Source organism: Equus quagga, chromosome 5 (assembly GCF_021613505.1).
Source record: "Equus quagga isolate Etosha38 chromosome 5, UCLA_HA_Equagga_1.0, whole genome shotgun sequence".
In the NCBI taxonomy this organism is placed as follows: Eukaryota; Metazoa; Chordata; class Mammalia; order Perissodactyla; family Equidae; genus Equus; species Equus quagga.
Genome location: NC_060271.1, coordinates 112,933,699 through 112,950,701, shown reverse-complemented (window position 1 = coordinate 112,950,701; position 17,003 = coordinate 112,933,699). Strand labels below are relative to the sequence as shown.

The following is a 17,003-nucleotide window of genomic DNA, read 5'->3' as shown; positions in this document are numbered from 1 at the left end:
ACGGTTAAGAAACTCAGATCTGTAGAAGATCTGTTAGTTAGAAAAGGTTATAAGTTCGAGAAGGAATAAATGAAGGTAAAAATAACATCTTTAGTTTATTTCATTTTATTTTTCTTATTCGTAACTGATCTAACAGATAACCATTTGCTCAAAATCATAATAGCAATGATGTGTTTGGTAATTATAGCTTATGAAAGACAGTAGTGTTATAAAGGACAGGAAAGAGAAATTGGGAATATTCTGTTAAAAGGTACTAGCACTACCTGCGAAGCAGTATAGTGTTATTTGAAAGTATACTTGCAATAGTTGCAAACATACACTATAAACTTTAGGGCAATCCCTAAAAAAAGTTAAAAAAAAGAAGCATAATTGATATGCTAGGAGAGGGGAAAAAATGGAATCATATAAAACGCTCAGTTAAAACTAAAGAAGGAAGAAATATATGGGAAGATAAAAAAGAAATAAAAGGGCAATGAATAGAAAACAGTAACAAATATGGTAGATATTAATCCAACTATATCAATAATCCTTTAATAGGTGAATGCCTAAACTATGATACATCCATAAAGTGGAATATTATTCAACAATAAAGAGAAATAAGCTATCAAGCCATAAAAAGACATGGAAGAATCTTGAAAGAATATTACTAAGTTAAAGAAGCCAACCTGAAGGCTACATACTATACGATCCCAAGAACATAACATTCCAGAAACTATATGACTATGGAGACAGCAAAAGATGAGTGGTTACCACGGGATGGGGGAGATGGAACAGGGGGAAGGGATGGATAGGTAGAGCACAGGGGATTTTTAGGGCAGTGAAACTACTCTGTATAGTACTATAATGGTTGACAATATGACATTAGGCATTTGGCAAAACATATAAACTATATAACACAAAGAGTGAACCCTAATTAAACTGTGAACTTTAGTTAATCATAATAATGTGTGAATATTGGTTCATCAATTATAACAAACGTACCACACTAATGCAAGATATTAAGAACAGGAAAAATTGTTTAGTTAATACTATTTAATACCATACAAGGGCATCTGATAGTAGTATCCTCACTCAGATAGGGAACTCAAAAATATAATCAATATGGATAAACATAAGAATCACAAGACTTAGGTTTAATTATCTGGGTAAACTACACAAAAATCAATATTTTTTTTATAACAGTCTAAGTACTCCAAGAGATATCCAATCCTAACCACGACCAATTTGTAACATTGGCTGGAACCTAAAGCAGAAGATGAAACATTTAAATTACATTGTACTGTGCTTTCCAGTTGTCCATGTTTCAAAACACTGGCAGTAACACAAAGTATTATACGGCTAAGAAGATGATATTTTTACGGTGAACATAAATGTTTTACAGTGCCATATGTCTCAGTTAAACACTTTCAAAGTTACTAAAGCGTCCTATTTACTCTGCACATTTTTCTGAACAAAAAGCAGTGAAACTGTGGGAAAGGAACCATTCTATATATGATTCTGCATTTGTCAATACTTACAGAATTCTATGCCCTAAAGAGTACTTTTACTGTATGTAAATTACCCCAAAAGAAAATGAAAATTTTAAACTGAAAACAAAGAGTGAATGGGGATGATACAGAGAAAGCAGTAAAGGGGAGGAAAGGTAAACGGCATAGAGTAAAATGTACAGAAAAAGAAGAGTTGGAATCTAATGCTGTTGATTTTAAGAGTCAACTCGTTTTTTCAAGATAGATGATTTCTACATATCCTAACAACTCTCTCAAATGCAATTATATACAACAGTAAAAATTATGAATTTTAATAGTAAATATATGGGAAAAAAGGATCAGAATAAAGTACATATGATCTCTTGTTTACATGTTTTAATCTACACAAATACATATATGTATAAATCATATATATACACAAGTATATATGCATACATATGTGTTATATGCATAATAATTTTTATTGTCAGTAAAGACTGATTGAGGGGAAGCAGGCGTTCACTGTCCGTTTTGTAGTTCTTGATGCTGTTTACATTTTCTAATCATGTACATGTATTTTTTTAATGTCAATAGGGTGAACTGGGCAAAGGGATCATGGGTCATTTTATGTTTTTTCCTTTATCCTACTCATTTTTTTAAAAAAGCTCTAAAGAACATCATGTTTTTAAATCTGCTTAAAATAACACACAAAATTATAAATAATACCATAATTTTTTTAAAAAACACCCAGATTATTTATAACAGCAAAAATGAGGGAAAAGTTTAAAAATTAAATGTTCAATTGATTAAAGTATTACATAGACATATACTAGAAAGCTCTATGTATACCCGATAAAAAGGAGTACAAAAATGACATGGAAATACATTCATGATATGAAAAGCAATTAATAAAAAAGAACATTTGACCTCATTTTTGGAAAAAATATTTAATAAAAGTACTGAAAACGGGAAGATCATTATTAAGTCATTCGACAATTAATTATTGAAATCCTTTTGTGTACTAGGTACTGTGCTGCGTACAGAAGATACAGAGTAGACCAGCTGCTCTCTGGCAGGGAACAGACTAGGGAACTATCATTCAAAAAGGTACTTAACTGCAGTAGTACTATGGTAGGCTGTCTGCAAATACAATCACTAAAAGTTCCTCCCACCTCTGAATGCTCATTGCCACTCCTCCCATCAAAAGTAGAGTCTATTTCTCCCTCCCCTTGAACCTAGCTTTAGAACTTGCTTTGACAAGTAGATTGTGGCATAAGTGACACTGTGCCAGTTCCAAGCCTAGATATTAAGAGGCCTAAAGTTTCTACTTTTGCTTTCTTGCTGCCTTCAACTGCCATGTACTTCATGACAGCCCGAGGCTATCCTGCTGGAGGGGGACATGTGGAGAGAGAGGCTCTGAAGGCTGAGTGACAACAGGTGGAAACAGCACCAAGATGAGAACTAAGGTGCCTGAGTAGACAACCAACATCATAGCCCCAGATAGGAAGTGAGGGCATCTTGAAGCCTTCAGCCAAAGTCAACCATTACTGGCAGAAGATGAAATAGAGACGAGTTGTTGCCACTCACTCCTGACCAAATTTCTAGCTCACAGAATCATAAGCAAAAACACAGGCACTTTGACGTGATCTGCCATGCTGCAATAGATAACTGAGACAAAACATGGTACTTTGAAAGGGTATTATTGCAACTGAAACCTAAAACATACAATACTAACTTTTGGGACATATAGGCAAACAGAAACTGAAAGGGCAACAAGTAGACTGGAAACTGGAAGAGCAGTAAGGAAACTGCTATAGGAGGCTAGAAGAAGGGTGACCCACATTATATACTGGCAGACAATTAGCATAATTGTCACATGAAGTAACTTAAAAGATTAAAAATATACCTAGTGAACCTGTAGATCTAGCTAAGAAGATTTCCAGGCAAAATAGTCAAAGTGTCAATGGCTTCTTTATAACCAAGTCTGAAAAGGTACAAGAAGAAAAACGTGAGCTATAGAATTACAGGCAGAATTTAAGGGAAATACTTCTAACCAGGAGTTGCTTTATTAGAAAATAACTGTTTCTTATCACTAGCCTCTATAAATAGCAAAAGATTATCAAAGAAACAGCATGAGGACAAAGATCATATCCAGAGTGCCGCAAATAAAACATAGGCTCACAATCATCAAATTAAAAACACATCCATAAGACCCTTTCTTAAGACCTCAATAAGATTTAAGACAATGCTTGCATACTCTGTCAGGTAGGCAAAAGGGCTTCTAAGAAACTTACAGGACCCTAACTTGGGATCCAAAATAGAAAGAGTCTGTCTCAGAAAGAACTGTGGATGTGACTTTTGTTTAATAGAGTGCACTTATAATCTGATATACAGAAAACCTACAAGGTGTTTAATGGAGTTCTATCAGTTTGGACTAAAAAAACAACACTGTTCTAAATGAAAAAAAGCCTTTTGGCTCTTAAAATAATTGCTACTCAGTTATAAATAACATCTATTTCTTATGGAAAAGTAAAAATGACTCAGAGAGTAGAGCCAAGAGCCCAAAGGACCTCGCCAAGAGCTGAGAAAAATAATTATGAAGCCACTACCAGAAGACAGAATCACGCAATAATCAAGAACATTCTCTGTTCCCTGGTTGGATTTCAAAATTGCTTTTGACCAGAGACTGCTACATGTTTCCCATTCTTTCACTCTCCAATGGGAGTATCTATTGTGGTTAATCATCCTTGTCTCAAAATTGTATATTGAATGCATTGGGGCAGGGAGGATTGGTCTTCTTAGTTGTCTTCTTAGTTCACAGGTATCCAAATCAAGGGGAGCTGTATCCAATGAGCCTCATCCACATCCCAATCTAATGCAAATCATAAGATAATGGACTTTGATCATGAGGTCATAAATGGATGAGATTTCTGGGCATCTCCTATTAGGAGGAGTGAGTATGTACTGCATGTTGGAGAAACGTGAATTGTCCACCAAAGGAAGAATTGTGGTACTCCATCTGCAAAGATGGCTGCCAACAACGCCTCCTGTTCCTGTACACATATGGTACTCCTCCCATCAAGGGGTAGAATCTATTTCTCCTTCCCTCAAATCTTGGCTGACATTCTATTCTGCTCTGAAAAACAGAATGCAGTGGAAATAATGTTATGCAGTTTCAGGCTTAGGCCTTAATAACAGGCCAAGAAACTTCTGTTCTTGTTCTCTTGCTACCCTGAATCACCATGTAAAGAAATCCAGGCTACCCTTCTAGATAGAGGCCAAGGAGATAGAAAAGCCCTGGCTGACAAACAAATAGGACACCTAGGGAACAAATGAAGTGCCTCAAGCAAAAGCCAGCACTAAGGCCATCTTGGATCTTCTAGCCCCATTCGAGCCACCTCAGTCAATATCTTCTGGACCAGAACGAGGTGTTCCTTGGCCAAACTCCTGACCCAAAAATTGTGAGCAATAAAATAGCTGTGACTTTAATCACGAAAGTTTGGGGCAATTTGTTACTCACTACTGGATAACTGATACAGTTCCTGAGTGCAGCAAAGGCTACAAAGGAAAAGTATTGGGTAGTTTCTAAGAGTCAGTATTAGAGATCCTAATGTAATCTGGGAGACAGGAAAGGTTTTCTTAAGAACTGATATTTAACACTACAAAAACACACTGCCTGATGACATTTTGGTCAAGATAGGCCACATTTACGATGTTGGTCCCATAAGATCAGTACCATACGGCCTAGGTACATAGCAGTCTATACCTTCGAAGTTTGTGTAAGTACACTCTATGATAGTCAAACAATGAAGCATTTCTCAGAACATACCCCCATTGTTAAGCAACACATGACTGTACTTAATAGAGGAAGAATTATGAACAGGAATTTTGTTTGTTGGTTTTAAGTTTCTATTTTCCTAAATTTTCCACATTGCACATGTTCTACTTTTGAAATAACAAAATGTTATTTTGTTAAAACTTTCTTAAGGATATTGTTGGCAGCTTATTGCTTCTATTGTTTTAAAATTTATTAAGTCTAAAACATATTTTCTTATGACAAAATATGCAAACATTTCAGCAAATAATGAAAGTTTCTATTATCGTATGTAGTTGAAGAATGGAATGTTCTGATTACAGTAACATTCCAAGAAATAAAAAGCAATATATTGGGGTTTAACATCTTCTGAAGAATTAGAATGTATTAAAACACATTATAAACAAATTATACTGCTTATAATTTAATATCACAGCAATTTTTGGAAACTTCTTCAGGTTTATGTAATTCCTCATAGTTATCATTGTGAACAGGTGTAGGTAAGACTGAGAGAAGTAAATAATACTTTGATAACAGAATTAAGAATGGAAATGATCCAAAAAGATTGGAATAATGGACTAAAACAAACAAGAAAAAATCAAACAGAAGTAATTAAGGAGATATATACATTTATGGTTAAAAGAAATCAACCACAAAATACAAAAGGAGAAAATAATCCAGCTTAACAGCATGAAAAAGCCTTGTGGCTTCAGCTGACCACAAGCACATTAACCAATAGTAAGCAAGTCACATCTGCATTAAAAATATTAATATAATCTTGGACTTCACTAACACATTTAATTAATAAATGTTTACTGAGAACCTACCATGCACTGCATACTTTACTAAGAGGATACAGTGACAAGATCTAGAGATAGAATAATCTCACCATATTTAGAATTAGTCAAACTATATATGGAATAGTAAATCCATATAAAGGAAACGGTTGAAAAAATTAGAGAAATGTGACCTACAAAAGGAAGACTTTCTAATTTGAATACTGACCTAAAAGAAGAAAGAAAGCTCTTAAGACAATTATTTCATTTTACCAAAATAAATTAATGACTACTATTATGATGACTATTGTGCTAGACAATGGGGTATAAATGGAGAACAAAATAGATATTGTCCCTGTCCTCACTCTACTTATAGTCCAATGAGTCCCTATCACTGGAAGATATTTAGCAGGTATTAAATAATACTCTGTTAAGCATATTATAAAAAAGAGATTCACGTACTTTGTATAAGCCTAAAATAAATGACCTCCAATGTCACTTCCAAATCTAAAATTTTGTTATTACTTATATCACTATGTCATAAAAGAATGTGATTGTTATTCTGAGATAAAAAAATGTCTAATGAATAAAATAACAGGCAAACCAAGATATACAAACACACATGGGTTTTTTTAATATTTCCACCTAATAAAACAACCATGTCAATTCATATAGTCAGCTTTCATAGGCAAACTACTCAAAACCAACTTCAATCCACATTAGGAAACTCCAATCTCAAATTTTTATTTCATTTCAAATACCAAAAAATTTACCCTAATGATTATCTTACCCTAGTTAAAATAATTCCAAAGAAATTAATTTTCTATGACTTCTCTGGGATTTCGTACATTAATCAATATACCTTTCCATGGCTTTAGCTGTATAAGGCAAATGCATTTCAATACTGTGTTCATCTTCATCTGTCTGCAGAGACATGCGTTCAAACATTCCTGTCTTCCATAGTTCTCCGTAAACTAAAGAGATTTCAAAATACAGTAAAACAAACATATTAATGTATAGCCTCCTCCTGTGGGACTCCACCCAGTACCACAAAACTATATGCTTTGACAAGAGACAGAAGCACCACATAATATTTTCCTTCATTTTTATTTTAAAAAAAGAAAAACTAGCTTCACATACCAGACAAAACAATAATACATATAATGACTTACTCAGCAATTTCATGTGTTACACAGTTAAACAAAAAAATAGTAATTTAAATTTTTCATCACTTCCTTTCATTATATGTAAAATCAGCTGTGGGTCTAAGCTTTTCCTAGACTTTAATCAGCAAATGCTAACAAGAACAAGTTGATTAGAATACCTCTTGAAATATGGAAACACCACTGGTCTACTTACTCATGAGGCCAATAATACAGTTTTTGAGTTTTGTTTTGTTTTTTAATAAAATGGATGGGATTATTATTTCATACCTCAGATTCCTGCCATACTAAGAACAGAAAATTCCCACTAAGAAACCTGTTTTCCTCAAAATTAACAATTAAGCTTGTGGGCTAAACCAGAACATAAATTCACCACAATACCATGTCGTAAATTATCTTAAAATGATCTAGTAATTCAGACCCATCTGATGAATTATACTTAAAACTAGATATTGCATAGCAAGAAAATGATGAAATTTAATACATAAAAAAAGATGATAGAAGAATATTTTTGTTTTATCATAGAACAGAACCAACATTTTTATACCTACATCCTTAAATGGGTTTACCAATAACAAAGAAAGAAACAAATGGTGTTATGACTTTTTTCCTACAACATTACACCTGATTAAAAATCCACTATTCCTTCACTGGTAGGCTATCAAAAACCAAAATTTTCTGAATGCCCCAAAAAGGCTTTAAAAACAAAGTGTCCCAAAATCCATTCTAGAGAATAAGGCTAGTAACACTCCAGCTTCATTAATAAGATATATTCTTACAACAAATTGCTAACACTCTATGATACTTAAAACCTCAAATTATGAAAATTTAGGCCTAAAAAGTAAAGAAAAAGAGTTGGCCATTTCCTTTGCAAATGTCTTCTGTCATTCTAAGGAAGAATTTGTTGCAAAACTTCTTGAAAAAATAAGCACACAACACACTTAAAATATAATTTAATCAACTGGAAGGATACACACCAAGGTAACAAAGGTGGTTACTTTGGAGAGTATAAATTGAGTTCAGATGAGAAGGAAATTCTGAGTCAATTGTGGATAATGAGTACACAAGTATTTGTTACACTATTCTCTGTACTGTTCCATATTTTTGAAATTATGTTCTCCCCACTCCTCCAAAAATACAATTATAAAGTCAAAAGGTTTTACTTTACACATATAATGTAAAAAATGAGACACAACTAAATAAAAAATATGATTTCTGGAATCCTATGGAAAAGTAAATCAAAATAATAGACAAAGATAAAATACACAAAAGATTTATTTAGCACCCTTCTTTCAGAGTTTCACAACTACAGTCTCATTTTTTCCCATAAAAATCATTTGAGAGGAAATAAAGGCATTATCACCATTATCTATTTACAGTGAGGAAAGAGATACACGGAAATAAAGGCATTATCACCATTATCTATTTACAGTGAGGAAAGTGATACACACAGTGGGAGACTAACATGCATGCCCATGCACTGGTACTTCCCTGAATATAAATGTAACCACTACAGTCTGGACACTACTGGATCTGAAAGATTTTTGTGGCTGGCAGAGAAATCATAGTTGTCTTTTAGGTAAATGGAAGATTTTCTTTCTTTGTTTATATTTTTTGCAGATTAGTTACAACAAATTTTATTTTTTAATTGAAATATTACTTATAATATTGATATTTTTAATTTTTAACTAACTTATAATTCCTCTTAAAAAAAAACCTTTAGCCATTTAAAAGCTGCAAGATCTCTATATACTTACTCTTTTGGTCAATACGAAGGTCATAGAGAGGTGTCCTATATATTTCCACACTGGAAAGTGCACATCGAGAGAGGGGTACATGATGAGAAGGCCCAAGGATGAAAATTCTCCGGCTAGGAGGTATACAACAAAAAACACAGAACAATTGTACTTCTATACAAACCTTATTAAATACAAGGGAAAAAATAAGTAACTTAGACAAATTACATGTAGTACAGTTTTCCTTCCTGACTAATTTCATTACCTACTGTTATATGCTAAATTGTGTTTCCCCTAAAATTCATATGTTGAAGTCCTACCCCTAGTACCTCAGAATGTAACCTTATTTGGCGACAACGTCTTTAAAGAGGTGATTAACTTAAAATGAGGCCTGAATCCAATATGACTGGTATCCTTATACGAAGAGGAAGAGACATCAGAGGTGCACATGCACTGAAATGGTACTATTTGAAGAGGCATCAAGAGGACAGCCATCTGCAAGGCAAGGAGAGAGGCCACAGGAGAAACCAACCCTGCCAGCACCTTGATCTTGGACTTCTAGCCTTCAGAACTATGACAAAATTAATTTCTATAGTTTCAGCCACCGAGTTTGTGATATTTTCTTACAGTAGCACTAGCAAACTAATATACCTACTAATTATTTGCTCCTCAGTTAATTAAGTTCAATTCCTTATCTTTGTCTTTTTGTTGGAAGGCCTTTAAAAGAATCATATTCAACACCTGGAAATACCAGTTACTGATTATCTACAGTAAACCAATCTGCTATGCTTAAAATCATCTCTGTATTCACAATGGCTGGGATACAGAAGATTTTCAACAGCTATATTAATTAAATTTTAATCATTTCAACTATTAAATAAAATCTCAAAATTCTAACAAATTCTAAACTCACCTTCTAAGATCTACTAGAACTTTAATAAAAATACGTAATAGTACAAATTCTAAAAATCCATACAAAATATCATTACAAAAAAGCATTTTGATAAAGCTATTTCCACATTTCTTTCACAGCAGAGAAAAAAGGCATCTTGTTGAAAAGAATTCCATGTAATAAGCTTTCTCTGTTCCCATTCAAGTAGAAGTCATTCTCAAAAATAAAGAAACTTGAATATGTGTTATTTGCACTGCAGGCCAAAGAAAAGAACTGGGCTAAACTGTAGCTTGAATCTTTACAATCTCTTTATCTTGACATCAAGAGTAAAATTGACTTCCTCTCATTTCATCTCAAACATCCCTACAATCTAAATTCCAAAACTATCCATTTTCTCTGTTCTCCCAGATTCATATAAACAAAACATTTCCCACCGCGCACGCACGTGCACACATACACACATACACACACACGCACACAAACTTACAGATCCAAAAAACCAAAACTATGAGAAAGAAGGGAATATATGATAGGCAACGTCCCTAGAAAATTAAGTACTACTCATTGCTCAATTAATGGACAAAAACTGAGACATAGCTAGTTCTTTCATATCAAAAACTTGCAGGCCAAGGAATGTGTGATTTAGCAACATATTTATTTCGATAAAATCCTATTACAGCTAAGAAAATCAACCTATTGTCTGCTATATGTTACTTGTTATAAGGGGGGTGGAGGGGTAAGAAAGATGTGGATAAGGAAAAAGCCATTCTCAGCTCAGAGTCCACAAACCTCCCCAAGTTATCACACATAGCAAACATATAAACGTTTATCCACACACCATTTCTAGTCAGAAACATAATCTCTTTTCTTCCTCCTCCCTTTTCACTGCTAATGCTCACTTCTTGTCATCACCTCTGTGATCAGTTCAATAAACATTTCAGGAAAAAAAGATCAAATCTATAGATTCCTAAATGAACAAAAGAAATACCACTATGTTCTCCTATATTAACAGCACAAAAACATCACCACAATTTTTTAAAGTCTAATGTGGGACATACATAATAATAACTCAGTGTTTAGATGACTGGCCTGAAGACAGGCATTATATGAACCAAGAATCAAGTACAAAAAAGAGACATTTTTATGATTGAGGAATACATTTTTATGAAAAGAGAGACAGAATATTTAAAGTGACAACACTCCCAGGAGATCCAGGATATATAATTAAAATATGAAATGACTTTCAAAATATCAATCTAGGAGGGCTGGCCCCATGGCCGAGTGGTTAAGTTCGTGCGCTCCGCTGCAGGCAGCCCAGTGTTTCGTTGGTTCGAATCCTGGGCACGGGCATGGCACTGCTCATCAAACCACGCTGAGGCAGCGTCCCACATGCCACAACTAGAAGGACCCACGACGAAGAATATACAACTATGTAGCAGGTGGCTTTGGGGAGAAAAAGGAAAAAATAAAATCTTTAAAATATATATATATATCAATCTAGGGGCCAGCCTGGTGGCATAATAGTTAAGTTCACGTGCTGCACTTCAGCGGCCAGGGGTTCACTTGTTCAGATCCTAGGCACAGACCTACAGACCGCTCATCAAGCCATGCTGTGGCGGCATCCCGCATACAAAATAGAGGAAGACTGGCAAAAATTTTAGATCAGGGACAATCTTCCTCACCAAAAAATAAAATAAAAAATAAATTAAATAAAATATCAACCTAAACTCAAAGCATAGATACATTTCATAGGTAAGTGTAACAAGGTTCTAACACTGGCCAAAAGATGAGCACTACTCCAGAAATAAACACCCAAGGTTGGCTTGGAAAGCCTAAATTGCCTCCTTTAATACTAACTATTTACCTTGCTTGCCTGTTTGTCATACCCAACCTACATGAAAAGATGAAGACTGGTAGGGAAAAGAGTTCCCACCAGTCTGAATTATCCAACTGTGTACCCAACAGAGTCTTTTCAGTGTGGCAGAAACTCACCCAAAGGCAACATAGTGAAGTTCCACATTTGGTAAGAGAGATAATAGGAAAAAAGAAGTTTAGGTCCCATCCACATAAAACCCTTAAAAGGGTGATGTACCCAGGGTGATGTACACTTGGGTGATGTACCCAGGGCCAGCCCTATAGCGTAGCGGTTAAGTTTGGCGTGCTCTGCTTCAGCCACCCAGGTTTGCGGGTTCGCATCCTGGGCGCAGACCTAGCCCACTTCTCAGCCACGTGTGGCCGCATACAAAAGAGAGGAAGATTGGCACAGATGTTAGCTCAGGGCTAATCTCCCTAGGAAAAAAACAGTGATATACCCAAAAAAGGCTAGGTTTCATTCAAAAGAAAAAAGAACTGCATATTAAACCTATAGTAATCTCAAAATGGGTCTCTTTGTTAGCTATATGCTAACAAAGAAACTATGTAAATAAAGAAAACTATGTAAATAAAAGGTAACGCATTTTCTTTTTTTGCTAGTTGCTAGATCAATAAACACCAAGGCCATAGGAATACTTTAGAGAGAAATGAGTAATCCAGGCATTGGAAAAAATGCCACTTTCTCTCCCTTTAATTAATTGCAAGGTGCTTTGTCTTTAAAGGAGTAATTTTTAAATATTAGCATATCATCACTGTTGCCATACATGTAAAACAAGATTTTAACATGAAAAAATGGCGGAAAAAAATCAATAGGGTTCTCTTAGAAATAAACATAGTCCACGTATAACATCTCCAGAGAATTCATAGTTGTGGAGTTACTTACGGTGATGAGTATAGTCTGTGTACAATACATAAGTTACCCGAATGTCTGCGCTCATAAATATTAACTACTTATTCTAAATAATAAAACATAAGTAATTTTTTTAAAGTGTTTCATGGCAAGTGGAGATATTTTAACTAAAGAATAAAATGTCATGTGACATCAAAAAAGATTCCTTTTTGCTCTCTTTTTCTGCCCTGCAAAGCTTTCTGAAAGACATGAATCAAAATCAAGTTACTATCTAAGTACATCCTGAGTTCTGGTTCTTAATTATAGTCTTAACAACAGGAAAAGACTTCACAACTATAAATATGGAAAATAATTAAATGTATTATTTTTTAAATTCCTTAAACAGTCAGAGTGCTCTTTTTTGAAGCATACAACTGATCATACCACTCTCCTGCTTAAAAAGTCTACCAATGGCTTTTCATGGTCAGAGGATACATTCCAAAATCACTAAAATCGGTTCTATGTCTCAAATGAACTGGTCCCCTCTTGTGTTACTCTTCCTCCCTTGATCATGATACTTTACATATACTGGTCGTCTTGCAGTTTCTTGATTACACTTCATCTACTTCAAAGCTTTCACACGTGCTATTGTTCCTTTTGCTTGGCATAAAAATCATTTCCTCCAAGATTTCTTCCCCAAAACCTTATCCACAATCTAAATCCAATCACCCTGTATCACAGCAGTTCTCAAAGTAGGAACTGTGGATTCCTCAAGACCCTTTCAAGGAGTCCACAAAATCAAAACTTTCTTCATAATAATACAAAAAAGTTATGTGCCTTTTTCACTGTGTTGACATTTGCACTTGCAGTACAAAAGTGAAGCTCAGTAAATATCCAAGGCAATTATATCAAAATGTACCAGTGGTCATGTATTCTTCACCTTCACTCATACCAAGCTTTTTTTTTTTAAGGCCAGTTTCACTTAATTTCATTAAATCTTGAATTTTGAGTACAGTTTTATAAAAATATTCTCTATGACAAAATGCATTCAATTTGTGGTGCTAAATGCATAAAGCACTTCACCGCACACAGAAGCATATCTCAGGGGAAAGCATTTGTGTGATCGTGAGTTGTAAGCTAAACTAGACATTTTTTTTTCATGTAACACAATTTTTACTTCAAAAAAGGACTGTAGACAAATTATGGTTATTCCAATTTAGGCATCTGGCAGAAATTTTGTAGAAAATGAACAAAATGAGCCTGCCACTTCAAAGAAAACATTTGACATATTTGTTGCCAATGACAGAATTGAAGTTTTTATGTGAAAATTAGACTTTTGCAACACTTCTATCACTGTGAGATTAACAGCTTCCCAATAATTAAAGATTTTTCTGATTAAATTGGTGGTGATATTAATAAACGCGATTTTCTCATATTGTATGGTGAAATGTCAACTTTTGAAAGATCTGCATAACTCAATGAACAAATACTTTCCATATGTTCCACACCAGATACTACAAAATCATGGAAAGTTGAAAGATCCATTCGAAATGCAAGACAGTACAAAAGATGATCCTGGTTGACACGTAGAGAATGGATTAGTGTGGAAGGTAAGAATGGAAGCTGGTGGTATAGAATTTAACCTTCTCTCTTGGATTGTTATTTTTCCTCTATGCTTACAGTTTCCAAAACGAGGTTCTTTATTTTCTCAAAGCACTGTGAAGACAGTGCAAATCTCATGGAGGGCAATTTTCAAGAAAATACAACTGGGGCTGTCAATTGTCATTTTTAACACTTAGAACTTCTAATTTATTTATTCAGAATTCAATTACTATATATTAATTGCAAAATTAAGTTGATCACACCATCATCCATCATTTGCCTCTCTTTTTACTGATCTCCTTTATCACTTCTTAGTCCTTTGCTCTCTTCCCTTCTTATTCTTTTTCCTTTCATTCTCACTTTCCAACAACTTATTTTAATACACGCTTTCCACTTCTACACATATAGGCTCTATATCTCTCTATATATTCTTAGGCCAAATTTAATTCAAAGTACCCTTCCAGCATATAACATCATCAGTAAAAATTCTGCCAAATAAAAAAGGTTTGGAAAAGGCTGTTACATAAACTAATCTTGATTACAGCAGGTTGATAGGCCCAGGGTCAAATGAAGGAAGCTCCTGAAAATCTTTCCAATCTAATATTTATTTGCTCTTATTCATGAAAAACATTTGTTAAAATTGTATATTAAGTACGTATCAAGAAATATTTGTTAAAGACACCCCTCAAAACATCATAAATGAGGCAGGGCTAACCAAAACCTCATCAATTTGAAAACAATATCATTTTATTTACTATTAAAAACTTACTAAAAATAATTTTCAACAAAGGTGTGATACAGTGTGCAGAGCTACCACATAAAAACAAAAAAGTGTAGCTCTTTTGTTTTAAAAATTTGAACAAACTGCTCAAAGGCAAAGGAGTAGGCTATGGGTGAGATTTTCTTTTTAAATTCATGGCTGCTGTGAGTTACTTCTTTTGAATGATTATGCTTCATCTCTATGAGTACCGGTCTAACCTAACAAGCAACACTTGACAAAACTAAGATGATCGATTTTACCTATTCACACAGTGTGTACAACTGGCATTACAGACTGGACCCTGATACTGGTTCACATGAAGTGAATTAACCTTTTAAATAAAATGCTGGTCAGCCAATTAAGTAATATAGGTGGCTATTTCCAGCAGAAGCTTTTGAAAGTTCACAGGTTTCTCACTTTAGAAAGCAGTATACTATTCAATCAGTCTCAATTTGCCAGAAAGATTATTTAAAGCTAATTTCAGAGCTGTCAATGAACTACTAAGATCTAATATGCTTCAAACGCCATATTAAATTCACCGTCAAATTCTAAAATAATTCAGGTACCTTATCCTGTCAACGAGAAATTATTCTTCTTTCATTAACCACAACTTAACAAGTACAATAAAGAACTTTAAATTACAAAGTGATTAAAATTGAACAAAGGGCTTTGCATTTTCCTAAAAATGCTCATCTCCAAATTTTCAAAGAAAAATTAAATTAAAAATCAAAATATTTAACTGTTAGTGTTCCTGGACCAATTACAACATGCAGAGTGGGGAGTCCCCCACACCTCCAACAAGCAATCCTCAGGCATCAACAGGGTGTCCAAGAATTCAACTCAATTCTGATACTATCTACCCAGAGACAGCATCAGATCTCACAAGTTGAGAGCTCAGTCCCACAGGACTGCCCACCCCCACCCTCCACTTCAGATGCCAATCGCAAGCCCAAGTTGTTACCTGTGCTTCTGACCAAGCTGCTACAAATTGGGGGGCCCAACAACTCCCTCCTTGGACTTCAATTCAGACACCAGTCACAAATCATGGTTGTTCTCTGTACTTCTGACCATCCGGCTATAAATCAGAAGTTCCCATGACCCACTCCCTGGGTTTGACTAATTGCTAGAGTGGCTCATAAAACTCACAGAAACATTTTACCTACTAGATCACCAGTTTACTACAAAAGGATATAACCCAGGAACAGCCAGTTGGAAGAGATGCCTAGGGCAAGGTATGGGGAAAGGGCACAGAGCTTCCACACCCTCTGCAGGTGCACCACACTCCCCCAGATCTCCACGTGTTCACCAACCTGGAAGCTCTCTGAACCCTCTCCTTCTGGGTTTTTATGGAGGCTTCATTACATAGTCATGATTTTTTTTTTCACATTAAGCATTTCTCTACTACTTTTTTTTAAATTGAAGTATAATTGACATACAATATCTTATTAGCTTCAGGTATATATCATACTGATTCGATATTTATATACATTATGAAATGATTATCACAATAAGTCTAGTTACTGTTTGTCACCATACAAAATTATTACAATAGTATTGACTATATTCCCTATGCTGTACATGCTGTACACCCCCATGACTTATTAATTTTATAAGTGGAAGTCCAACTTCCAGTTACACCATCATGATTGATGAAATCACTGGCCATTGGCAACTGATTCAACCTCCAGGCCCTCTCCCCTCCCTAGAAGTCTAGGAGTGGGACTGAAAGTTCTAATCACATGGTTGGTTCTCCTAGCAACCAGCCCCTGTCCTTAAGTGGGGTCCAAAAGTCACCTCATTGGCATAACAATACTTATGAAATTCCAAGGGTTTTGGGAGCTGTGAGCCAGGAACTGTGGACGAAGACCAAATATATATGAGAAATGTATTTTGTCATCTGAATGACCAAATATATACTTCTTATAAACCGCAATATCACATTACCCTTCTAACATTTCCAGAATTAAACATTTTACCAAACAAAGGGAAGATAAAAACTAAGTGTTCAGACAATAAAAAACACTATTAAAGCTTTTCATAACCTATATAAGGTTTAATTAAATTTATAAAATGTCAAATTCCTAGTGAACTTG

At 34.6% G+C, this 17,003-nt stretch overlaps 1 protein-coding gene across 1 annotated transcript in view; it reads right to left on the bottom strand.

Annotated features, from left to right (window-relative positions):
* MEMO1 (mediator of cell motility 1) overlaps positions 1–17,003 on the bottom strand; it is a 119,533-nt gene that overhangs the window by 29,986 nt on the left and 72,544 nt on the right. Inside the window, exons 5-6 of the mRNA XM_046662157.1 lie at positions 8,977–9,089; positions 6,919–7,030 (exon numbers count right to left, since the gene is read on the bottom strand). Coding sequence (XP_046518113.1) covers positions 6,919–7,030; positions 8,977–9,089 — 225 coding nt within the window. The remainder of the gene's footprint in view (positions 1–6,918; positions 7,031–8,976; positions 9,090–17,003) is intronic.